General features: G+C 32.9%; 1 protein-coding gene and 1 long non-coding RNA gene across 2 annotated transcripts; both read left to right on the forward strand.

Moving 5' to 3' along the window:
- Positions 1-3,125: 3,125 nt before the first annotated feature.
- On the forward strand, positions 3,126-5,994 carry LOC134229605 (uncharacterized; the record flags this gene model as incomplete). The annotated part of the gene is made up of 8 exons (XM_062711354.1): positions 3,126-3,233; positions 3,512-3,610; positions 3,873-4,031; positions 4,300-4,557; positions 4,914-5,189; positions 5,297-5,550; positions 5,655-5,759; positions 5,868-5,994. Coding segments are annotated over 6 exons (1,053 nt in total), but the record flags the coding sequence as incomplete, so codon positions are not given.
- A 3-nt stretch (positions 5,995-5,997) lies between these two features.
- On the forward strand, positions 5,998-6,731 carry LOC134229604 (uncharacterized). The gene is made up of 3 exons (XR_009984211.1): positions 5,998-6,092; positions 6,192-6,296; positions 6,439-6,731. It is a non-coding gene; the product is annotated as an uncharacterized LOC134229604 (long non-coding RNA).
- Positions 6,732-27,104: the final 20,373 nt, after the last annotated feature.

The raw sequence follows: 27,104 nt of genomic DNA on the forward strand, positions 1-27,104 counted from the left end.
GTCAAATTTCATTTTCCGAGTATGCTATACTTGCATATTGGTCAATGATTTAATGAGCTACGAAATATTCTCTACTGATATAACCATGGCCAGAATGGGACAGAATGGTACATTTTGGCTGTGGTTTGCAACGCTGAATGAGATGCAGAATCTCTGGTTATACTTCAAAATTAGAACAACTCATTTCCAAGTCCCACGGTGAGATTCGAACTTGAGATAACTCGACAAGGCACTATTGTGTTTTTTCCAATCCCCTTTAGAACTGTCATTGCTTACAATGTAGAGGGAAAAAAATAGATGTAAAGGTCAAGGTCACTTTAAGATTTACACTTTGGTTGTCCAACCAATATATATGAAAAAATCCTCAAATGACCTTTAGTAATCATGGGGTCAAGAGGCTGCAATTTAATACATGTATACTGTAAACCAACTTTTATTTGTGACGACCTTATTTTACGATTTATCAGGGAGTTAACTAGTTGCTACTAGTAATTTTCATGATCAAGCCTTTTTGAATCTGATGGTAATAAACACAGAGACTTTAAGTACCAGTTTGCGGCGGGAAATATTCCCGATGAGGAACCTTGCGAAAATTTCTCACACACAAATAAAAGTTGGTTTACAGTATCAAGTTTTCAGTCACTGACTGTCCATTTCTTCAGCAACAGATCCTGAGCTCTACAGTGATGGACGAGTAGTACTGCATGTATGTAAATATAACATGTCAAATTGAAATTATTTAAATATTGCTTTTGATGTCTAATTTAAAGAAAAAGCCATGCAAAATTATCTTTATCAATTGTAGGGCAAATTACAGGTAAACTGACAATTTTTTTTTTTGATAATTAAGGTCTTCCGTCTTCACGGAAGACCTTATAGTTATTGCTCTGTTTCTTATTATTATTATTATTATTATTTTTCTGACACGATTTCTCGACAACTACTGGATAGAATTACATGAAATTTTCAGGAAAGATGTGTTGTAAGTTACTCTTGAAAGTTCCAAGACAGTTTTTGGAAATTCCTCTCTGGTGCCAAGTTTTGGACCATTTTCCTGATTTTAAAATGACTTTTTGTCCACGATTAAACTCAAAAACGGTAAAAGATATCAATGTGAAACTTTCAGAGTTTATAGATGATGATCAATACTTTCCAGGACACAACTTTTCGTTCGTCGTCAGTACTTCCTGTCGCTACCGGAAGCCAATTCAAAAAGTCCAAATTTTCAACTTTCTTTGTTTTTCAATATTTTTCATTTATTTTTGGAATATTAATAGAGACATTTCTATTGATGCTTACTATATAAGTTGTTTTAATATTGGTTAATCTGAACTCTAGATATTAATATTTGAAAATCTGAAGCGGGCCCAAGATGGCGGCTGTCTCTGTCAACTCCGACATTTCGCGAGTAGGGGCTTATGGAGGCAGCTGAGCGTTTGATTAAACCATTCTGACATAAGGATACATGAAATGCAAAAAGCTACTTGGACTCTCACGTAGTAGTACGTTGCAATTCAGTGTCAATCTTAAAAAACTTAATTTACGTTTCACTGCTTTAGTGTTACTGGGCTAGATACGATATGTAATGTGTACAATGTGTTAAATATACTTTCCTAACGCCGAAATAAAATAAAGGTGATAAGAATGTTTTATTTAATTAATTTCATTGAAGCTATTGCACCTCTTTAATAGATCAGTACAAAGAAAAAGTGCGAATATTTACGCTTAAAGCAGTATTCCCAATAGCTAAATGGTTCGCGCGTTGGGGAGAAAAGAGAAACAAAAGGCGCATTCACGTTGGCGACCTGGATTCACTCCTTCTTGTGATCAAAAGTTTGAATCACTTTTTTGTTCGATTTTACAAGTTTTTTTATCTGAATCGGACGGAAGACCTCTCGTTGCTCGCAACGAGATCGTATCTAGTTATATTTCTTTTTAATTTCTTTTTTCAACTTTCATGATGGTGTTTCATATGTAAAGTGTCAACTTGGATCCAAATGGTATTTTGAGGTAGGTGTATGTAAATTATTCCCAAATTTTCTCTCTTAAAAGCCACATGATTGAGGCATATTCTTTTCTTCTCTGATCTCAAGTTTATGTCCAAGCATTATTTATCATTTTTTTTTACATTTAATACATATGAAAAAGATCATTTGAAGGCACATTTTTGTTGAAATATTAGTCAATTGTTGAAATAAGAGTAATTTCATGTAGTGTATGATGAAATGAATTGTGTATGTTGGAAATATATCTGTTTAAGAACTTCAGTTGTACCCCTTTGCCACACAGCATAAGCAACAGGGCTACAGGACTGCATTCTCACCGCACACTGAAAAAGAATAGCGCCTTATAAGATTTTTATTTTAAACAAAACGCCTAATGCTTTTAATTAACGTTTCTGGTGTTTGCAGAGATATGAAAAAATATAAATTCGTTTCAAGCGTTTACAATATCCAAATATTTTGAAGGATTATAAAAAGAACTTTTTTGAGAATTCGGAAATGTGAATTATATGATTTACTGACTGTACTATTATAGACAGATGTTTTTTCACGGCAACCGAGGGGGTGGTAGGGGCAAATAAACCATTAGATTAAGCTTAATTTACATAGGCGTCTGAGTCCCCCCCTCCCACCCCCCTCCCCACACACAATTTTTGTGCAAAGATAATTAGACATAAACCAATTTTTCTGAAAGATAGACTTAATATTGGCGCATAGCTTAACCCCCCCCCCCCAACTTTCAACGTTGCAGTATAGGTCAAAGAAGGATATGTGTATGGGGGGTTCGAAAGAAATTCGAAATTTTGGTTTTAAAATTTGATTATTTTTGTACATGTATATAGAACGCTTGACCTAAAGGAGATAAATATAGGCTAAAATGGAAAATGACCACAACTACCCAGTCACCTTAAAAGACGTTTAATGTAAATAATGCTGTCTGTCGAAAAAAATAGTATTTTTATTATTTATTTTTAGACAGTGCGAAGTACTCAGAAATAGCTCAATATTGATAAGTTCCAAACTTTTTTGTAAAGCGTAAACGGTTTAAATATATCTAAACATGGGTTTACTTCAAACATGGGGTAGCAGAATTTTTCAAACACTTTTTCTTAATCATTTCAGAAGAGAGTGGATGTTCAGTATCCAGACCCGGAAGTTGCCTCACGTATTTACGGGAGGCTGGGAGTGGACATCTTGACCACGCCCACCACTTCCGGGAGAGATGTGGAGGTCTCAGTTTTGTTATATATAATATTGATGTGGAAAAGTAAGTTCAAAATATGAAATTCATTTCCCTCTTTTTCTTCTCTAAATTCTTCATATATCTTTTTTGCTGAAGCCTTCATATATCTTTTTTGCTGAAGCCTTTCGATCCAATCTATTTCTTTTCAATTATTCTATATAATTATAAGCAAAATATTGTCTTTCCTTAATTACACTTGTGCATTTAATGTGGACCCCCACTCTTTTGTTATACATGCATATAAGCATAATATTTTATATAACAGGTTGAGCCACCAAGAAAGCGTTACATTCAAGCTACCAATCAAGCAGTGTTTCACAACACAGGAACCACTCGTACAACTGGCAGGGTAGTGACAAATGGAGTAAGTTATGTAATGGCATATTCTTTTTTTTCTATAACATTGATATGTTATTATCAACTTTTTAACTGATTGGTAATATGAAAAATGATCACTTCAAATGGATCTATTGTAATAATCCTGATTTCCAACTACTAACTAAATCAAATCTTCATCATTTTTATAGCCTTAATTTATATATGGCTACATTACAGTAATGAAGAAAATTATTGATAAGATTAAAAGTACATATTCATGTATACATAAATATCTGCATTCCTTCTAGGTTGCAAGACCTCTGCTGAACAATGAACAAATGCAACAATTTATAAACACCACTGTTCTTCCTAATGGTCGCTCAGTCACCAGCACTGAGCCAGTGAACCGTAATGTCACCAGCTGTACTGTGTATCCTTCTCTACCCAGGACAAGGGTACAACTACAGGTATGTAAAGCAATGTGTGTTTAACTTCTCTTAATGAACTTTTTTAAGTTAATTGAATGCCAATCAAATGAATTGTATAGAAATGACTTGTCCATCAATTAATCTGTCCATCTATTTTTTCAAAGCTAAATTAAAAAAAATGTTCATTTCATTTCCAATAGCATGCCGCCCTAAAAGCAATTGGGGGAGGTAGGAAGATGCATATTGATAAAAAACTTTTTATTTTGAAGAATCAGTAATATAGAGATGAGATTTTTTTCTTCTGTAGACTGAACCTGCAAATGTGAAACCAGAATTGACATTGAATGAGCTGAGATCTGGACAGACCCTACTACCATGGGTGTCCATCCAGCAGCAAACTCAGGAGACCATACTGCAAAGACAAACAGAATACAGTGTACAACAAATAGCCACAAACTGCCAGGGACACATTCATCCCTCAGCTCAAAATGCTCTTGCTGTTCATTTCCTTAACCCGACTTTGACACAGGCAGAGTTACAACAACCAATCTCTGCAAATGAACTTGTGAGTACTTGTATTCCATGTTAAGGAATTGTATAAACAAGAGAACCTGCATTTTTCTCTATACATATCTTGAAATTATAGGAAAAATTCTTAAAATGTGTACTGAAAACAATTATCTCTGACTCAAGGAATATCCTACAAAGTAAAAAAAAGTTACAATTTTAGTTCTTTTTGACCCGTTTGCAATGAAATTACAGATCACTTCTCCTTTAGACTGAAAGAAAATCCACATTCATTCTGAAGTCAATGTCCAAGATCACTTACTTCTAAATTAAATACACAGTACCTTATTTAAAAATTAGAATACTAAATGTTGAAATAAGAATTATAGTTTACTTTGTTGTTTTTATGAACAGACTTTACCTAGAAATATTGAGGTTCAAGGCTTTTTCCCAACAACTACAACAAATGAATGGTTTAACAGAACAAGACTACAAGTTCCTACTGACAATAGTGTTCCAGTTACATCAGTGTATGACCAGACCATTCATCAACCAACCCAACTGGTCCAAGGCGTCAGAAGTAACTGTTCCTACAATGGTGCATACTCTCCTGTTATGACACCCACACCTAATGTGACTACACCTGGACTATCAGCTGACTATCCCCAGAGGTTTTCTGCTGGTCATCCTGTAAGTTTTTTCCTATGTTTTGGCTAACTTCTTAATTATGTGTATTTACTAAGTTTAAGTCAATCACATTTTCAACAAAATGAATACATAACATTTTTTTGAATCAGGAATCATGGAGTCTGAACCCACAGAGTGTTCCTACATTTGTTGCCCCAATGGAGGCACAAAGACCAAGACCAAAATGTCAAAGAAAAAGACAACTACAAATATTACATCCAACAGCTCAAGGGCTAAAGGGAGTAAAAATAAAATGTTTGTGAGTTCATTGCAGCAGACCACTGGGAAACAAATGGAAGCAACATTGCACCAGACTCCAAGTCCAAAATCTGCCTCTACTTCTGTAACTCAAAAAGGTGGCAAGGTAATTTATAAGAATGCTAACAAGTTCATTGGAAATGACTAGAATTTATCTGGTTCTTACAAAAATATTGTATGGATTTCTGAATATCCCTGTTTATTTAATAGAATAGAGTCCAGCGCATTGTTGTTCCGCCAAAAATTCAGACAGACCCAGTGGAATATCCTCCATATGTGGCCAGAATTATGAGGATCCTGAACAGGCAAAAACAGGTAGGTTTCATGAGGGCCTGAAATCAATGCAAATACTTAATAATGGTTATATTTAATAAAGATGAATTCAGAATTTTAATTAAACAAGCATGTGATGGATACTTTCAGGGTCAGGTGGAATCCACATATACTAGAGAAAAGAACGACAGTGTTGATTCCACACTAAAACAAATGACAACTGCTGGTAGAAGAAACAACAGAACTGACTCTACTCATCAACAAATTACTGACGCTGATGAAGAAACAATGGACACAGTGGACTCATTCCTCAAACAAAAGGAACCACAAAGTGTTGTATCAAAACCTTCAGTGCCACCAAAGCAGTCTGCACTGGTACAGAAGGTATCTATTTTAGCTAGTATCAGTAATGTTTGAATTCAGAAAGCACGATTTGACAGCGAAAGAGCATAGCATATTTCAGAAAACAAAGAGTAAAATGTATAAAAAAAATTGTCTGATAACACTGTACAGAAGGTCACTGAGAAATGTAGCCAAATGAAATCTGGGTCCAAACAAGAGCCAATGTCTATTAGAAAGGTATTCTAATGGTGCTCACATATTTAGTTGAATATAAAGCTGCTTGCATATATGCAAAACTGTTTTTAATGATTATTGTGTCATCAGATTATAATTTTCACTGGACTTTATCAAACTGAACGAATTATTATATCACTTGCAGACACTCCCAGAGGACTACAGACCTGTGGTTAACACAGCCCTGTTCTTAGATGACTGGTCACCTGACAGTTTTACTCTATTGGAAGCAGACAGTTTCTATGGACCAGAGATTCTTGTCACTTCTGGCTCTCACTGCTTTGTGGCTCCTGTGCCTTTCTTCTGATTTTGGACTTCTGAATATTCGTTGAGAGTTTGGATATTCAGTTTTGGACTTCTGAATATTCCTGGAGAGTTTGGACATTCAGTTTTGGAACACCACCTTAGTGCTATGCAACCACAGTCTTTCAGTGACATTTTTTTTTAAAAAACACATACTTTAGGTCATTATAATATTTATGATATATTTCATGAGTTTTTTTAAATTCTTCCTCATAATCATGTGCCAAATGTTTTTGTTTTGTTTTTGTTGTTGTTTCTTAATATAAAAATATCTGCATGTTATTCAATTGATTATGTTCGCTTTATATTTTTTTCATACAGTGTTTTATATTTGATGATATACATTTAGAGGATATAGGCTGATTCAGTAACTCCATTTTGCAAGGTGCAAATCAAAATGAAACCAGCCTGAAAAAAAGAAAGCACGAGTGAAGTCTCTGAATGATATCTATATACATGATTTCTTCATGAAAGGAATTTTTAAAAATGTTGCTTTAAAGCAAAGAGTAAAGTTTAGTACAATACCTCAAATATACCTGTAAAAGAAACATGCGGAAATCACGAACAGTATTCAAGCTTAAAATCCATTAAACAGTACAAAATTGAAGCAGAACAAACACGGACCTCCAAAACATCAGAGATGGGAGCAGGTGCCATGAAGGAGTGAGTAGAAAAACGTCGGTCAAGGTCATTGTATCGACCATAGAACTTACGAAAGAATGACTCTAGACGAGATATTTATGCTGATATTCTTCTTTCAGCAACTTCTTTGTCAATAACTTACCTCGTTTTAAAAATTGTTCATATGTTAAATATGTTCCTGTGTATTGAATCAACTAATAGGAGATATAAACCCGATTTGCAGGTGATGAAGGTATATTTAAACAATAAAATGCTTTCTTTGTTTGTTATTACTGGTATTAACGGAAGCAGCTGTTGCAGAAAAAATACATAACCCGCGTAAGCGGGTTATGTAAATTTTTTCTGCAATAGCTGCGACCGTTAATTCCAGTAATAACAAACAAAGAAAGACATTTCATTGTTTATATTTATATCTGTTTAAATAATCATTTAAAGTAGGATTAAAAAGATTAATTATTATATTAATGATGCGAACGTCTTTATACGTTACATTGATGGAACAGCCACTGATCAAGAAATCTGAACAGGCGACATGCCTAATGTAGTTCATGCAGTGATTAACGCAATGAGTTTTCTTAAGAAATAAAGGAGAAAATATTCAGTGGATGTAAATATTGCTGAATAAGTAAGGGAGGATGACGTTTGAAATGTTAAAGTCGCGTATGTCATAAAGCTATATGAAATCCCAGTCTGATTCAAATCAGATTCTTTGATCTGCTCACATGAGATCGAGCTACACAAGGATCTGAAAAACACCATTCAGAGTCATCTCCTGGTGACCTTTCAAATAAAATATTCATTAAAATTTTAACTAAAGAGAGGTCGTACTTGAATGTTTTATTGTTTCGTACAAAAACAAAGAGCTAAAATAAAAACATGACAAAAGCAAGTCTTCTTATATTTCTGTATAGAAAAGACTGTGGTCGTTCTCTTGATAGGCTGCCGAAACCATCTGAGGCCTGTTCAACAGAGCGAACGTTCGCGAGCGCTCGCCAAAATTACTATTGCAGGTATAAGGAATTTTGGCGAGCGCTCGTGAGCGTTCGCCCAGCTGAACAGGCCTCAGACTTGTCATAACTTTCCGTTCGTATATCATCGGGGGCTTTCACTTCTGTAACAGAATTTCGAGACTCCTCTAAATTCTCATAAGTGAATGTTTGATTGGATAATTGAAAGTTCACTAGGAGATGACCCTGAATTGGGTTTCTTCGGATCCTTGTCTAGCGATCTATGTGAGCGGATTAAATGATCTGATTTGAATCAGATTGTATGAAAGCCCAAGCACCAACCGTTGAAAATTTATTGTATATGTCTTCTTAAGTGTTTCAAATTCCAAGGTCAAGGCCAAAATAGTGTTCAGGAAAAGACTTGTGATAAATAAATATGCAAAATATAAAAGCCATGGCACCAACTCTTCAAAAGTTATGAAGAATGAAGTATTTCAAAAGTAGGTCAAATGCCAATGTCAAAGGTTTTCGTATCCAGAGGAAGGGTGTGTCACATGAGATTTATCAATGAAATTTGAACGCCCTAATGCTAAATGTTCCAAAGTTATAACAAAGATTAAAGTTTAAACCACTGGGCCAGGAAAGATGAAACTCATGTAGAAGCAGCCTCTTGTAGTGTAGATTCACGTTTGTGCAAATTATGACCCCCGGGGGTAGGATGGGGGCCATAATGGGGTATTAAATTTTAACATAACATAACATAAGAAAAATCTTTAAAAATCTACTTCTCAAGAACAGCAAAGCCGTAACAGCAAAGCCATAATTGGTCATAGTTTTATGGAAGCATACTCTGGTAGTGTAGATTCAAGTTTGTTCAAAGTTTAACATAGGAATAGATAGGAAAAATCTTTAAAAATCTTTTTCTAAAGAAAAGCAAAGGCACGATTGGTCATATCTATATGGAAGCATCCTCTATTAGTGTAGATTTAATTTTTTTCAGATCATGACCCATAGTGCAAGGGTGGGGCTATTTTGGGTGATAAGTAAAAATACATTGGAAAATCGATAAAAAAAAAATTTTCGAGAAAAAAACAACTTTTGTTTTAAGAGAATTCACTTGGATCTTCCAAGTTTGACAGTACAAGTACATTGCATTTAAAGAAGCCTGCAGTTCAGCAGCTGACTCTGCTAAAATAACTGTATCATCAGCATACAACAACAACATATACAAAAGTAAATAGACAGTTATCTCTTCAGTATCTAACAAGTGAGCTGCCTTATTCATATCTACAAGACCATTATAGGCATGTGACATAAATTCAACCAAATCATTAAGAAAAAAATGGCAAGCAAAACAGGTGATAAATTTTCACCTTGACGTACACCAATAAAAAAATTGGAACAAGGACTACCTTGCCTTACACAAGACTGTGCATTACTGTATATATTTTGTATTATTTTTAACATGTTTCCATCTATAGAATGATTCAACATTTTTTGCCATATTAAATAAGCTCTTCGTACAGTGTCAAATGCTTTACGATAGTCAACAATAACACGGTATAATTTTCTACCTCTGTAAATACAAGTCAATTAAACATTTAAGGTTAAATATATAATCTGTTGTGCTGTAACCTTTTCTAAACCCTGCTTGTTCTTCACAGAGCATACCAGAGTTTTATAAATATTTATACAACCTATTATTCAAGATACAAGTGAACAATTTTCCATAACAGCTTAGAATGGTGATACCACTATAATTATCTACGTCATTAGGATCTCCTTTGTTTCTGTATATTGGGCAAATATAACCTTCTGACCGACCGTCAGGCACAATACCAGTCATGAAAACCATATTATTATTTTTTTTTACAAATACAGGCATTAATTTTGCAATTGTATTTTTCAGAAATTCATTCAAAATAAGATCACCACCGCATGCTTGTTTTTCAGTGATTTTATAGTATTCAACACTTCCGTTTCAGTAATAGCTTGGTTCAACTCAATATTGAAATTAGTTACATTTGGAAGCTGATTAACATCATCATCAGAATCATCATCTAAAGCATTCATATTTTTAAAATGATCGTAGAAAACATCAAGAGAAATTTTCTCAACATTTTTACTGGCCTTTCTGTCACATTTATTCAATAATGACCGATCAATGCTTTCGCATCAGTACTACGTAAATTTCTCAGTTTATTAACAAAATTTTTCTGATACTCTCTAAACTGTTAATTTAAAGTTTTTTTTTATAATCTCTACTACTTTGTAATACTGTCTCAACTCTTTTCAGTCTCCAAGGGAGATTTCTACATTTGTGATACTCTTTACGTTTCAAATAACATTCTTTGTTGAAACAGGGTTTACACAGTTTAGATCTTACAGACCTCCGCTCATTGTTATTAGTCACAATAAACATATCTGCTTTTTCAGCTGCATTTTTTATTATAGAATTACAATTAGTGACAACCTGATTTATAAAACCAATATCAATCTGATTCATGTCAACATTCTCAAGATTCATAAGCACTTCATTTATACTCTCTTCACTTAAATTTTCAATAAATACATGTGCATTGCAACTTTTCGCTTGGGTTTTAAAATAACTTGATTTTCTGCAGTATTTTCTTTAAACTTCCAGGAAGATTCATTATCTGTTTTTGTCATAAACACAGTATCAGAGTGCACAATAACAGGACAATGCATATCGCTCAACATAGGATCAAAATAAAAAATTTTGAAAGTAGAAATACTATCAAATAAAGATGGAGATACAATGCCATAATCAATATCAGTATCTTTACTTGTGGTTACAGCACCTACAAAACTATCATCACCGACTCTACCACTTGCAATATACATGTATATATCTAAGCTTTTAAGAGCAGTAGCTAAGAGGATGAGAAGTAGTCATTGACATAATAAGTCAGTGACATAATAAAGAGATTTATGGAAGAGGATTAAGAATTAGTCATTGACTATTTAGGAGGGTTATGAAAGATGATTAGAATTAGTAATCTATGTAATTAAGAGGGATAAGGAAGAGGATAAGAATTAGTGATTGACATAATTAAGAGGGTTGAGGAAGAGGATAAGATTCAGTTATTGATGTAGGTATTTATCCTGTGCATGTAGATAAAACTCCATAGCTTTTAATCCTCTGTGTGTACATAAAACTCTGAAGTTCTTAACCCGTCTCTGTAGATAAAACTCTGTACCTCTATACATCAATAAGATTCAGTTATTGATGTAATTAGGAGGATAAAGGAAGAGGATAAGAATTAGTTATGGAGTTAATTAAGAGATGTAAGGATGAGAATGACAATTAGATATTGACATTATTAAGAGAATTAAGAAAGAAGATGTGAATTAGTCAAGGATGTAATTAAGAGGATTAACATCATTTAGATGCTTAAATTCAAGGATAAGAAATAGTCATTGACGTAATTAAGAGCCTTTTGGAAGAGGATAAGAATTAGTCATTGACGTAAGTAAGAAAGATAAGGAAGAGGATAAGTATAAGTCATTGACATAATTAAGAGTGTTGAGGAAGAGGATAAGATTTAGTTATTGAGAAAATAAAGAGGTTTAAGGGAGAGTATGAGAGTCTGTGACATAATTAAGAGAGTTACAAAAAAGGATGAGAATTTGATTTGACGTCATCAAGAGGCATAAGGAAGAGGATAAGAATTAGTTATTGAGGTAACTAAGATGGTAGCGGAAGAGGATGAGAATTAGTCATTGACATAATTAAGAGGAATATGGAATACGATAAGAATAAGTCATTGAAGTTATTAAGAAGGTTACGGAAAAGGACAACAATTAGTCATTGAGGTAATTAAGAGGGAGAGAATAAGAAATAGTGCATGATGTAATTAGTAGTCAGTAACATAATTAAGAGGCTTTAGAAAGAGGAAAAGAATAAGTCAAGGACATAATAAAGAGAGTTAAGGAAGAGGATAAGATTTAGGTATTGATAAAATAAAGAGGTTTACTGAAGAATATGAGAGTCAGTGACATAATTAAGAGAGTTACAAAAAAGGATGAGAATTTGTTTTTGACGTCATCAAAAGGGATAAGGGAAGAGGATAAGAATTAGTTTGTGACGTAATTAAGAAGGTAACGGAAAAGGATGAGAATTAGTTATTGACATAAGACGTAACAGAAGAGGATGAGAAATAGTTTTTTACGTAATTAAGAGGATATCGGAGGAGGATAAGAACTAGTCATTAACATAATTAAGAGGGTTACGGAAAAGGATGAGAATTAGTTATTGATGTTATTAAGAAGGTTTCAGAAAAGGACAAGAATTAGTCATTGAGGTAATTAGGATGGTTATGGAAGACAATTAGTCATTGACATAATTAAGAGACTTAAGGACAGGGATAAGAAATAGTCATTGACGTAATTAAGAACCTTTAGGAAGAGGATAAGAATTAGTCATTGATGTAATTAAGAAGGATAAGGAAGAGAATAAGTATAAGTTATTGACATAATTAAGAGAGTTAAGGAAGAAGAAAAGATTTGGGTATTGAGAAACTTAAGAGGGTTAAGGAAGAGTATGAGAGTCAGTGACATAATTAAGAGAGTTACAAAAAGGATGAGAATTAGTGTTTGACGTCATCAAGAGGGTTAAGGAAGAGGAAAGAATTAGTTATTGAGGTAATAAAGATAGTAGCAGAAGAGGATGAGAATTAGTCATTGACATAATTAAGAGGAATATGGACTATGATAAGAATAAGTCATTGAAGTTATTAAGAAGGCTACGGAAAAGGACAAGAATTAGTCATTGAGGTAATTAAGAGGGAGAAGGAAGAGAATACAAAATAGTGATTGACTTAATTAGTAGTTAGTGACATAATTAAGAGGAATATGGAAGATGATAAGAATAAGTCATTAAAGTTATTGAGAGGGTTACAGAAAAGGACAAGAATTAGTTGGAAGGCAATGAAAATTAGTTATTGATGTAATTAGGAGTGTAAAGGAATAAAAAGAGAAAGTGACATAATTAAGAGAGTGAAGGAAGAGGATGAAAGTCAATGACATAATTAAGAGGCTTTAGAAAGAGGTTAAGAATAAGTCAAGGACTTATTTAAGAGGATTAAGAAATAGGAGAATTAATCACTGAGGTAATTAAGAAGGTAACGCAAGAGGATGAGAATTAGTAATTGACGTTATCATGATGGATATGGACGAGGATGAGAATTAGTAATTATCATAATTTAGAGGGTTGGGGAAGGTAAAGGATGAGTCAGACGTAATTAAGAGGATAAGCAAAGAGGATGAGAATTAGCCATTGACATAATTAGTCAGTAACATAATAAAGAGGTTTATTGAAGAGGATAAGAATTACCGAGAGTCATTGAGCATTTATGAGAGTTATGGAAGAGGATAAGGTATAGAGTTAATTAAAAGAGTTAAAAATGAGAATGACAATTACATATTGATTTTATGAAGAGAATTAAGAAAGAAGATGAAAATTAGTCAAGGAAGTAATTAATAGGCTTTTGGAACAGATTGAGAATTAGTCATTGATATAATTAAGACACTTAAGGACAAGGATAAAAAATAGTCATTGATATAATTAAGAGCCTTTAGGAAGAGGATAAGAATTAGTCATTGACGTAAGTAAGAAGGATTAGGTAGAGGATAAGTATAAGTTATTGACATAATTAAGAGGGTGAAGGAAGGAAATTTAGGTATTGAGAGAATGAAGATGTTAAGGAAGAGTATGAGAGTGAGTCACATAATTAAGAGGTCAAGAAAGAGGATAAGAATTAGTCATTGGCATAATTAAGAGGGTGAACGAAGAGGTAAAGAATTTGTTATTGACATTATTAAGAAGGTTACAGAAGAGGATAAAACAGAATAAGTTAATGGCGTAATTAAGAGGGTAACGGAAAAGGATAAGAATAGGTTAATGATGTAATTAAGAGGGTTACGATATAGGTCGGGAATTAGTTACTGACATAATTAAATGAGATTAGGAAGAGGATGAAAATTAGTCATTGAGGTAATTAGGAAGGTTATGGAAAAGGATGAGAATCGGTTATTGAGGTAATTAAGAGAGTTAAGGAAGTGGAAAAAAAGAAGTGATTGAAGTATGATTAAGAGGGATAAGGAAGAGAATAGAATAAGCAATTGATGTAATTAGGAGTGTTAAGGATTTTAAAAATTTAAGTGTCGTAATTAAGAGAGAAAAGGAAGAGGATGAAAGTAAGTGACATAATTAAGAGGCTTTAGAAATAGGATAAGAATTAGTCAAGGACTTAATTAAGATGTTCAAGGAATAGGAGAAGAATTAGTCATGGACGTAATTAAGAGGGTAACGGAAAAGGATGGGAATTAGTTATTGACGTAATTAAAAGGGATTAGGAAGAGAATAAGAATTATTCATTATGGTAATTAAGAGGGTTTTAGAAAAAGATGAGAATAAGTTTTTGGCTTAATTAAGAGGGTTAGCGAAGAGGATGAGAATAAGTCATTGACGTGACGAGATTTATGGAAGAGGATAAGAATTCATTAATTTATGAGAGTTATTGAAGATGATAAGAATTCATTACAGAGGTAATTAAGAGAGTTAAAGATGAGAATGACAATTGGATATTGACATTATTGCAAAAACTAAGAAAGAAGATGAGAATTAGTCAAGGATGTAATTAAGAGGGTTTTGGAACAGATTGAGAATTAGTCATTGACATAATAAGACGGTTAAGGACATGGATAGGAAATGGTCATTGATGAAATGGAGAGGGTTAAGGAAGAGGAGAAGATTAAGATAATGAAGAGGATGAGTGAGAATATGACAGTCAGTCACATAATTAAGAGGGTCAAGAAAAAGGATAAGAATATTAGTCATTGGCATAATTAAGAGGGTGAAGGAAAAGTAAAGAATTTTTTAATGACATTATTAAGAAGGTAACAGAAGATTATAAGAATAAATAATAGGCGATATTAAGAGGGTTACCATAGAAGATGAGAATAAGTTATTGAGGTAATTAAAAGGGAGTAGGAAGAGGAGAAGTATTATAGTCATTGAAGTAATTAAGATGGTAACGGAAGAGAATAGGAATAAGTTATTTGTGTAATCATGAGGGTTATGGACGAGGAAGAAATTTGTCATTGTCATAATTTAGAGGGCTACAGAAGAGGATGAGAATAAGTTTTTGGCTTAATTAAGAGCGTTAGCTATGAGGATGAGAAGAAGTCAGTGACGTAATCAAGAGATTTATGGAAGAGGATTATTATTAGTCATTGAGCATTAATGAGGGTTATGGAAGAGGATAAGAAATAGTTATGGAGGTAATTAAGAGAGTAAAAGATGAGAATGACACTTAGATATTGACATTATTAAGAGAATTACGAAAGAGGATTAGAATATCATTAGTCAAGGACGTAATGAAGAACGTTTTGAAACAGATTGAGAATTTGTCATAGACGTAATAAAGAAGGTTAAGGAAAAAGGTCAGAATTAGTCATAGAGGAAATTAAGAGGGTTAAGGAAGAGAAAAAGATTTAGATATTGAGAATGACAATCAGTTATTAACGTAATTAAGAAAGTTAAGGGAGAGGAAAAGAATTCCTCATTAAAGTAATTAAGATTGATAAGGAAGAGAATAGAATTAGTGATTGACGAAATTAGGAGTGTAAAGGAATAAAAAAAAATTAAGTGACGTAATTAAGAGAGTAAAGGAAGAGGATGAAAGTCAATGACATAATTAAGAATGTTAATGAATAGGATAAGAGTTAATCAAGGAAGTACCGGTAATTAAGAGAGTTAAGGAATAATATGAGATTTAGCCATTAACATAATTAAAAGGGTTTTAGGAAGTGGATGAGAATTAGTTATTGACGTCATGAAAAGGGTTAAGGAAGAAGATGTGAATAAGCCATTGACTGAATTAAGAGGTGTAAGGAGGAGGATAAAAATAAGTTATGAATGTAATTAAGAGTGTTAGAGAAGAGGATGACAATTAGTTTTTCACGCGATGAAGACGCTTCACATAGAGGATTAGAAAAAGTCAGTGACATAATATGGAGATATAACGAAGAGAATAAGAAGTAGTCATTAAACATATTTAAAGGTTAAGGAAGATGATTGGAATTAGTTATTGATGTATAAGAGAGGGAAAAAGAAAGACTATGCGAATGAGTTATTAACGTGTTTAAATTGGGTTAAGGAAGAGGATGAGAATTAAGCATTGACATAATGAATATGGGATATGGAAGAGGATAAGAATTAGCCATTGAAGTTACTAAGAGGGTTACAGAAAAGGACAAGAATTAGTCATTGAGGTAATTAAGAGGGTTATGGAAGAAAATGAGAATTAGTGATTGACGTAATTAGTAGTGTCAAGGAATAAAAACAATTAAGTGACATAATTAAGAGAATGCAGAAAGAGGATGAAAGTAAGTGACATAATAAATAGGCTTAAGAAAGTGGATAAGAATTATAGTCAAGGATGTAATTAATAGGGTTAAGGAATAGGAGAAGAATTAGACATTGACATAATTAAGAGTAAATGGAAGAGGATGAGAATTACTTATTGAAGTTATTGTCAGGGATATGGATGAGGATGGGAATTAGTCATTACCATAATTAAGAGGGTCAGTGAATAGGATGAGAATAAGTCATTGACGTAATAAGTCAGTGACGTAATAAAGAGATTGATGGAAGAGGATTAGAATTAGTCATTGAGCATTTATGAGGGTATGGAAGAGGATAAGAATTAGTAATGGAGGAAATTAAGAGAGATAAGAATGACAATTAGATATTGACATTATTAAGAGAATTAAGAAAGAAAATGAGAATTAGTCAAAGACGTAGTTAAGTGGGTTTTGGAACAGATTGAGATTTTGTCATTGACGTAATAAAGATGTTTAAGGACAAGGATAAGAAATAGTCATTGACATAATTAAGATGGTTAAAGAAGAGGATAATATTTAAGTATTGAGAAAATGAAGAAGTTATTGGAGAGTATGAGAGTCAGTCACATAATTAAAGGGGTCAAGAAAGAGGATAAGAATTAGTCATTGGCATAATAAAGAGGGTGAAGGAAGAGGTAAAGAATTCGTTATTGACATTGTTAAGAAGATAACAGAAGAGGATAAGAATAAGTCAATGACGTAATTCAGAGAGTTAAGGTAGAGGATGAGATGGTAGAGGATAAGGAAGAGGATAAGAATTGGTCATCATGGTAATATAGAGGGTTACAGAAAAAGATGAGAATCAGTTATTGACGTAATTAAGAGAGTTAAGGAAGATGAAAAGAATTATTCATTGAAGTAATTAAGAGGAATAAGGAAGAGAATAGAATTATGCTGATTGACGTAATTAGGAGTGTAAAGAAATAAGAAAAAATAAGGTGACATAATGAAGAGGCTTTAGAAAGAGGATAAAAATTACTCAAGTACGTAATTAAGAGGTTTAAGGAATAGGAGAAGAATTAGTCATTGACATAATAAAGAGGGGTAAGGAAGAGGACGAGAATTAGTCATTGACAAAAGAGGATTAAGGAAGAGGGTAAGATTTAGGTATTGAGAAAATGAAAAGGTTAAGGAAGTCACATAATTAAGAGGGATAAGGAAGAGGATGAGAATTGGTCGTCAAGGTAATATAGAGGGTTACGGGAAAAGATGAGAATCAGTTATTGACGTAATTAAGAGAAATAAAGAATTAATCATTGAAGTAATTAAGAGGGATAAGGAAGAGGATAAGAATTGGTCGTCAAGGTAATATAGAGGGTTACGGAAAAAGATGAGAATCAGTTATTGACGTAATTAAGAGAGTTAAGGAAGAGGATAGGAATTATTCATTGAAGTACATGTAATTAAGAAAGATAAGGAAGAGAATAGAATTAGTGATTAACGTAAAAGGAGTGTAAAGGAATAAGAAAAAATAAAGTAAAGGAAGAGGATGAAAGTCGGTGACATAATTAAAAGGCTTTAGAAAGAGGATAAGAATTAGTCAAGGAGGTTGAAGGAGTAGGAGAAGAATTAGTCATTGATGTAATTAAGAGGGTAACGGAAGAGAATGGGAATTAGTTATTGATGTAATCATGAGGGTTATGAACGAGGATGGAATTAGTCATTATCATAATTTAGAGGGTTAGCGAAGAGGATGAGAATACGTCATTGACATAATAAATCAGTGAGAGAATAAAGAGATTCATAGAAAAGAATAAGAATTAGTCATTGAGTATTTATGAGGGATATGGAAGAGGATAAGAATTGGTTATGGAAGTAATAAAGAGAGCTAAAGATGAGAATGACACTTAGATATTGACATTAAGAGATTAAAGAAAGGAGATAAGAATTAGTCAAGAATATAATTAAGAGGCTTTTGGAACAAATTGAGAATTAGTCATTGACGTAATAAAAAAGAAGATTAAGGACAAGGATAAGAAATAGTCATTAACGTAATTAAGAGCCTTTAGGAAGAGATAAGAATTACATTTATGAAATTATGAGGGTTAAGGAAGAGGATAAGAATTAGTCAAGGACGTAATTAAGAGGATTAAGGAATAGGAGAAGAATTAGTCATTGACATAAGAGGGTTACAGAAAAGGACAAGAATACATTATTGATGTAATCATGAGGGATATGGATGAGGATGAGAATTAATCATCATAATAATTTAGAGGGTTACGGAAGAGGAAGAGAATAAGTTTTTGGCGTAATATAGAGGGTTAGTGAAGAGGATGAGAATTAGTCATAGACGTTATAAAGACATTATAAAGACATTATAAAGAGGTTTATGGATGAGGATAAGAATTACCAGTAGTCATTGAGTATTTACGAGGGATATGGAAGAGGATAAGAATTGGTTATGGAGGCAATAAAGAGAGCTAAAGATGAGAATGACACTTAGATATTGACATTAAGAGATTAAAGAAAGGAGATAAGAATTGGTCAAGAATATAATTAAGAGGGTTAAGGAATAGGAGAAGAATTAGACATTGACGTAATTAAGAGGATAAGGGCAGAGGATGAGAATTAGTTATTAACATAATCATGAGGGTTATGGAAGAGGAAGAGAATAAGTTTTTGGCATAATGAAGAGGGTTAGCGAAGAGGATGAGAATTAGTTATTGACATAATAAGTCATTGACATAATAAACAGATTTATGGAATAGGATAAGAATAAGTCATTGACCATTTATGAGGGATATGGAAGATGAATAGAATTAGTAATCTATGTTATTAAGAGGGATAAGGAAGAGGATAAGAATTATTCATTGACATGATTAATTTGGTAAGGAAGAGAATAAGATTTATTTATTGATATTATTAAGAGGATATAGGAAGAGGATAAGAATTAGTTATGGAGGTAATTAAGAGGGGATGAGAATGACAATTAAATATTGATATAATTAAGAGAATTAAGAAAGGAGATGAGAATTAGTCCAGGATGTAATTAAGAGGCTTTCGGAACAGATTGAGAATTAGTTATTGAGGTAATTAAGAGCCTTTAGGAAGAGGATAGGTATAAGTTAATGATTGACATAATTCAGAGGGTTAAGGAAGAGGATAAGATTGAGTCAGTGACATAATGAAGAGAGTAATGAAGGATGAGAATTAGTGTTTGACGTCATCAAGAGGGTTAAGGAAGAGTAAAGAATTAGTTATTGAGGTAATAAAGATAGTAGCGGAAGAGGATGATAATTAGTCATTGACATAATTAAGAGGAATATGGAAGATGATAAGAATAAATAATTGAAGTTATTAAGATGGTTAAAGAAAAGGACAAGAATTAGTGTTTGATTAACGTAATTAGAAGTGTTAAGCAATAAAAAGATAAAGACAGTGACATAATTAAGAGAGTGAAGGAAGGGGATGAAATTCAGTGACATAATTAAGAGGCTTTATAAAAAGGATAAGAATTAGTCAAGGGCATAATTAACAGGATTAAGGAATAGGAGAAGAATTAGTCATTGAGGTAATTAAGAGAGTAACAGAAGAGGATGAAAATTAGTAATTGACATAATCATGAGGGTTATGGATGAGGATGAAAATTAGTCATTATCATAATTTAGAGGGTTAGAAAAGAGGATGAGAATTAGTTTTTGGCATAATGAAGAGGGTTAGCTAAGAGGATGAGAATTAGGATAAGATTGAAGGTAATTAAGAGAGTTAAAGATAAGAATGACAATTAGATATTGACATTATTAAGAGAATTAAGAAAGAAGATGAGAATTAGTCATTGATGTAATTAAGAGAGTTAAGGACAAGGATAAGGAATAGACGTTGACTTAAGTAATAAGGATAAGGAAGAGGATAAGTATAAGTTATTGACATGATTAAGAGGGTTAAGGAAGCTGAGGATAAGATTTAGGTATTGAGGATGAGAATTAGTCATCAGCATAATTAAGAGAGTGAAAGAAGAGGATAAGAATTAGTTATTGACATAATTAAGAGGGTAACAGAAGAAAATGAAAATAAGTTAATGATGTAATTAAGAGGGTTTCAGTAGAGGATGAGAATAAGTGATTGACATAATTAAGAACTTCAGTGTAAAAGTATAGGATAAGAAATATCATTAACATACCAGGATGATTAAGAGGTTTAAGGAAAAGGATGAGAATCAGTTCTTGACGTAATGAAGAGAGTTAAGGAGTTAAGAAAGAAATTTATTAAGAGGGCTTCAAAAAAGGACAAGAATTAGTCATTGAGTTAATTAAGATTTAGGTATTGAGATAATGAAGAGGTTACGGAAGAATATTAGTCATCGGCTTAATTAAGAGGATGAAGGAAGAGGTAAAGAATTCGTTATTATTGAGAAGGTAACAGAAGAGGATAAGAATACGTTACTGACGTAATTCAGAGGGTTACGGTAGAGAATGAGAATTAGTTATTGATGTAATTAAAAGGGATAAGGAAGAAGATAAGAATTGGTCATTATGGTAATTTAGAGAGTTACGGAAAAGGATGGGAACAGTTATTGATGTAATTAAGAGAGTTAAGGAAGATGAAAAGAATTATTCATTGAAGTAATTAATAGGAATAAGGAAGAGAATAGAATTAGATATTGACGTAATTAGGAGTGTAAAGGAATGAAAAAAAATAAAGTGACACAATTAAGAGAGTAATGGAAGAGGATGAAAGTCACTGACATAATGAAGAGGCTTTAGAAAGAGGATAAAAATTAGTCAAGGACATAATTATGAGGTTTAAGGAATAGGAGAAAAATTAGTCATTGATGTAATTAAGAGGGTTAAGGAATAGGAGAAGAATTGACGTAATTAAGAGGGTAACAGAAGAATGAAAATTAGTTTTTGACATCATGGAAAAGGGATAAGAAAGAAGATGAAAATTATATTTTCAAAATTAAGAGGGGTAAGGACGAGGATAAAATTAGTATTGACGTAATTTAGAGGCTTAGCGAAGAGGATGAGAATTAGTCAGTGTCATAATAAAGAGGTTTAAGGAAGAATTTAAGAATTAGTTATTGACCGAACTAAGAACTTGATTAAGTAAGATGATAAGAGGATAAGAATTAGTCAGTTACAATGAAGAAGCTTCAAAAATAGGATAAGAATTAGTGAATTGACCCTTTATAAGGGTTAAGTAAGATGATTAGAATTAGTTATTGACGTCAGAAAGAAGGATAAGGAAGAGAGTGAGAATTAGTAGTTAGTAGTACGTTTAGTAGGGTTAATGAAAAGGATAAGAGTTAGACATTGACATAATAAGGAGTGTAGAAAGAGGATGAAAATTTGTTATTAATGTAATGGAAAGGGTTAAGAAAGAACTAGAGAGTCATTGACATTATCAAGAGGGATAAGGAAGAGGATAAGATTTAGTTATTGACGTAATTAAGAGGATAAAGGAAGCGGAGAAGAATTGGTTATAGAGGTAATTAAGAGGGTTAAGGATGGGAATGAGATTTAAATATTGACATTATTAAGATGGTTAAGGACTAGAATAAGAATAAGTCATTGACATAATTAAGAGGGTTTAGGAAAAGGATAAGAAATTCTAGTCATTGTATAATTAAGAAGGATGAGGAAAAGGATAACATTTAGTTGTGAGTAATAGTAATCGTCATGATTAGGAGTGTAAAGGAGACGTAGGATAAGAAATTGTCAGTGACATAATTAATCATTGACATAGTTAAGAGGGTTATGGAAGAGGATAAGAATTAGTCTTTGATGTAATTAAGAGGGTTAAGGAAGAGGATGAGAAATAGTTATTGATGTACATAAGAGGTTCAAGAAAAAACCTTGCATTGAAAGCAAATATTAATTGATAATGAGAGAAAATCATTTATTTCTTCACAATTGAAAAGGGGCGGGAGTAAGACGAGAAAGGTTTTTGAAAAAATACCTATGGAAGAAACACTTATTAATAATTGACTTGATTAAGAGGATTAAGAAAAAAGCTTCATTAGAAGATTTGAAAACTGAATGGTACAGAACTGAATGGTACAGAAGTTGAAACTTAAGTCCATTTGGAATTGAAAGTTAGATAGTCAGAAAGCTGAAAGGAATCAAGAGTAAAGGAGAATAACATTTTCAATTGATAAGATACCTCTGGATAAAAACACTTATTGTCCTGAAGAACAATATTGAAATAGAGGTCAACTTTGGAGACTTAAGAAAAGTTTGTACAGATAATTTGAAACCAAATGAACACTGGAAAGAAGAGAGTATCAGGTATTGCCCTGAGGAGAAGCAGTTGGTGAGGCTTCGGGGGGCCCGGGTTTGAATCCTGGTCTGGTCCGCTGCATATATTTCTCCTCTTTCGTTACTGAATGAAGACTTATTGGGGTAAGAGTGTTATTATGAAACGGATACTTTTGGGAGATTTGAGAAATAAATTGAACAGAATGATATTAAAACCAGATATCCACTGTAAAATGAGAAAATAAAATTATTTCTTGATTGAAATTGAGCTAGTATAAGAATTAGAGTGTTTTTGTTGGAAGGCCTATGGAAGGAACACTAATATACATAATGCCAGAGGGTTAAGGCAAATGGTACCTTTGAGGTTAATTGAGAATAGTTTATACAGATTTTGTAACCAATATTTAAGTTTGGAATGGAGAGAAAATCATTTAATTCTTCTTGATTGAAAGGGAACAAGAGTAAGTGAAAAAGTTGTTAAAATGCATTACATAAAAGGAACTCTTATTGATAATGATTAATACAGATGGAAAGGTATTTTGTTTAAATGCCTGTGGAAGGAACACTTGTTGACATGATTAAAAGGGTTAAGGAAGAGGGGCATTTATCAAGATTTGCAAAAATAATTATACATGTACATGTATCGGTTTTGAAACCAAATAATAACTAATCCTTCATTTCTTCTTGATCGATAGAGAGCAATAAATTACCGGTAAGAGTAAGACGAAAAAGTTCATTTTGAAATGACCTTAGTAAAAGATGTATTTATTGACATGATAAAAACAGATGAGGCCAACTTTGGAGATGTACTGATGTTGAATCCAAATATCGATATCTTTTAGAAACAAGGAAAAAATTATTGAAAAGTACTGGGTAGCAATTAAGTTTAAAAAAAGAAAGTATACTCATCGTCAATAGAAACGCAACACCCTAATTTAAGGGGTGAAAATTATGTACGGGATATAACTATGTACCAAAAAGTTTAGGACATCTTTTACTTTGCCAAATCAGTTATTTAACGGTTGAATGATTTTCATTCCATTACCGGAAGTTGATTTTTAGCCCCCTTAACAGAAATCAAAAATTAGCATTTTTAATCAAATTATTGACAATATTTTGGGTTTTCAAGGTTTTGTACTTGTTAATCATAAGTCTTGTACTAAAAGTCCGGAAAAATATCCTTCTTTCTTTTCCGGATGTGATGCCTGTATTTCCTCAAAGTAACTGAAAGCACGCATTTTCATTGCTAATGTTGGAAATTCTCAAAATAAAGAAAAGCGAGAGATACAGATGCAAATATACACTGCATAACGACTTTTCGGGACCATGTGTTTCAAAAGCATGAATGACAGTTCCTTGACCGGAAGTCCAAGGGTTACTACACTACGCCAAGTTAGAAAAAATTCGAGGTCAGTATCTGAAAAACAGGCATTTAAAAATGCACAAGCATATTTATTTCGCTCAGGTTAAGACATTGATAAACCTACTGTATGGTAGAATTCGCGCTGTGTTTGTTGTACCTGGCGGACTAGGACGTTTTAATTGAATGGTCGGAAGGGGGGATGTTTTAGAGTTATGTGTTACTTTATAAGGTTTAAAGATGATATTAAAAATGAATACAGAAATGAAAAAAGTAAATTTACAAAACAATGATACTTCATTTAAACTTTAAATGTTATCTTTAGACCTTAGAAAGTAACACATAACTTTTAAAACATCCCCCCTTCCGACCATTCAATTAAAACGTCCCAGTCCGCCAAGTACAACAAACACAGCCCAAATTCTATCATGCAGTAGGTTTATCAATGTCTTAACCTGCGCGAAATAAATATGCTTGTGCATTTTAAATGCCTGTTTTTCAGATACTGACCTCGAATTTTCTCTAAATTGGCGTAGTGTAGTAACCCTTGGACTTCCGGTTAAGGAACTGTCATTCATGCTTTTGAAACACATGGGCCCGAAAAGTCGTTATGTAGTGTATATTTGCATCTGGAACTCTCCCTTTTCTTTATTTTGAGAATTTCCAACATAAGCAATGAAAATGCGTGCTTTCAGTTACTTTGAGGAATTACAGGCATCACATCCGGAAAAGAAAGAAGGATATTTTTCCGGACTTTTAGTACAAGACTTATGATTAACAAGTACAAAACCTTGAAAACCCAAAATATTGTCAATAATTTGATTAAAAATGCTAATTTTTGATTTCTGTTAAGGGGGCTAAAAATCAACTTCCGGTAATGGAATGAAAATCATTCAACCGTTAAATAACTGATTTGGCAAAGTAAAAGATGCCCTAACTTTTTTGGTACATAGTTATATCCCGTACATAATTTTCACCCCTTAAATTAGGGTGTTGCGTTTCTATTGACGGTGAGTATATTTTGTTAAAATGCCTATCGCAAGGTATATTTTGCTCTTAAACTGTTCAATACACCTTAAGGGAGGGTGTCCTAGTATATAATGTTACCAGATATGAGCAAGTTGATAACATAGCCTAGTGGGAAGGCTTCAGGGTCAAAAAGAAGCATTTTCAATTGCTGAACTTTATAGATAAGGTCTGTTAGATAGTTGATTTAAGGTGTTGATCTTGGGAGCCTCAAAAAATAAGGTTTCTGAACAATAATAAAGTAAGTGTTACACAGGGGTGATTCCCTTAAAATTGATGGGGACTCTATATACAAGATGACAATAGAAGTAAGGGGGCAGGTTTCTATCTGTGACATAATTAGAATGTCTAGTGGTATATATCTTACGTCCCTGTTAAACATCTACTTTCAGTTATATTCGATGATGATTAAGATGGTTAACTAGCATGTTGAACACACCTGCATTGAACAAAAAGATTATTTTGTGATTCAAACTTCTTGCATATGATCCCACAATTGTAGAAAAATAGTCTTGAAACAAGAAATGTTTGTGAAACACTATGCACCCGGTGACGGCAAAGTTTGAAAAAGCTATTAATAGCATATAGGTCAAGGTCACAAGCTCATTGACCTTGTTGTCATTTGAAAAAGCTTAATTAGTAGAGAATGCATACCAAATATTAAGTCTCTATCCCCTATGGTTCAAAGGTTATGGTTTAAGTTCGAAAAAGCTATTTTTAACATATAGGTCACAAGTCAAGGTAACAAGGTCATTGACCTTGAAGTCATTTGAAAGAACTTAATTAGTGGAGTATGTACCAAATATAAAGTCTCTATCTTTCATGGTTCAAATGTTATGGTGAAGGTTAAAGTTGACAGCAGACAGTCAAAGAGACAGACAGAGAGGACAAAAACAATCTATTGATCCGGGTGCATAAATATAATAATTTAAAGTAAAGAAGGCCATAATTGGAACAGCATATTTTAATGACGGTGCATGTCTGACTGGCAGGTCATCAAGTAACACACTGGTAGATAAACAGTGCAACCCATTATCTCAAGCCATGCATGGTTCGGAGTCCGCTTATACAGCTGTAGCTCTCTTCTACCCGTGGTTGCTAATGCATAAATTCATAAACTGTGATTGGGTATTGAAAGGTCGTGTCAAATTTCATTTTCCGAGTATGCTATACTTTGCCAAATCAGTTATTTAACGGTTGAATGATTTTCATTCCATTACCGGAAGTTGATTTTTAGCCCCCTTAACAGAAATCAAAAATTAGCATTTTTAATCAAATTATTGACAATATTTTGGGTTTTCAAGGTTTTGTACTTGTTAATCATAAGTCTTGTACTAAAAGTCCGGAAAAATATCCTTCTTTCTTTTCCGGATGTGATGCCTGTATTTCCTCAAAGTAACTGAAAGCACGCATTTTCATTGCTAATGTTGGAAATTCTCAAAATAAAGAAAAGCGAGAGATACAGATGCAAATATACACTGCATAACGACTTTTCGGGACCATGTGTTTCAAAAGCATGAATGACAGTTCCTTGACCGGAAGTCCAAGGGTTACTACACTACGCCAAGTTAGAAAAAATTCGAGGTCAGTATCTGAAAAACAGGCATTTAAAAATGCACAAGCATATTTATTTCGCTCAGGTTAAGACATTGATAAACCTACTGTATGGTAGAATTCGCGCTGTGTTTGTTGTACCTGACGGACTAGGACGTTTTAATTGAATGGTCGGAAGGGGGGATGTTTTAGAGTTATGTGTTACTTTATAAGGTTTAAAGATGATATTAAAAATGAATACAGAAATGAAAAAAGTAAATTTACAAAACAATGATACTTCATTTAAACTTTAAATGTTATCTTTAGACCTTAGAAAGTAACACATAACTTTTAAAACATCCCCCCTTCCGAC

The sequence above is a fragment of the Saccostrea cucullata genome, unplaced genomic scaffold, assembly GCF_032062105.1.
Source record: "Saccostrea cucullata isolate Sc308-1 unplaced genomic scaffold, CSIRO_AGI_Scuc_v1 ctg4834, whole genome shotgun sequence".
Classification (NCBI taxonomy): Eukaryota; Metazoa; Mollusca; class Bivalvia; order Ostreida; family Ostreidae; genus Saccostrea; species Saccostrea cuccullata.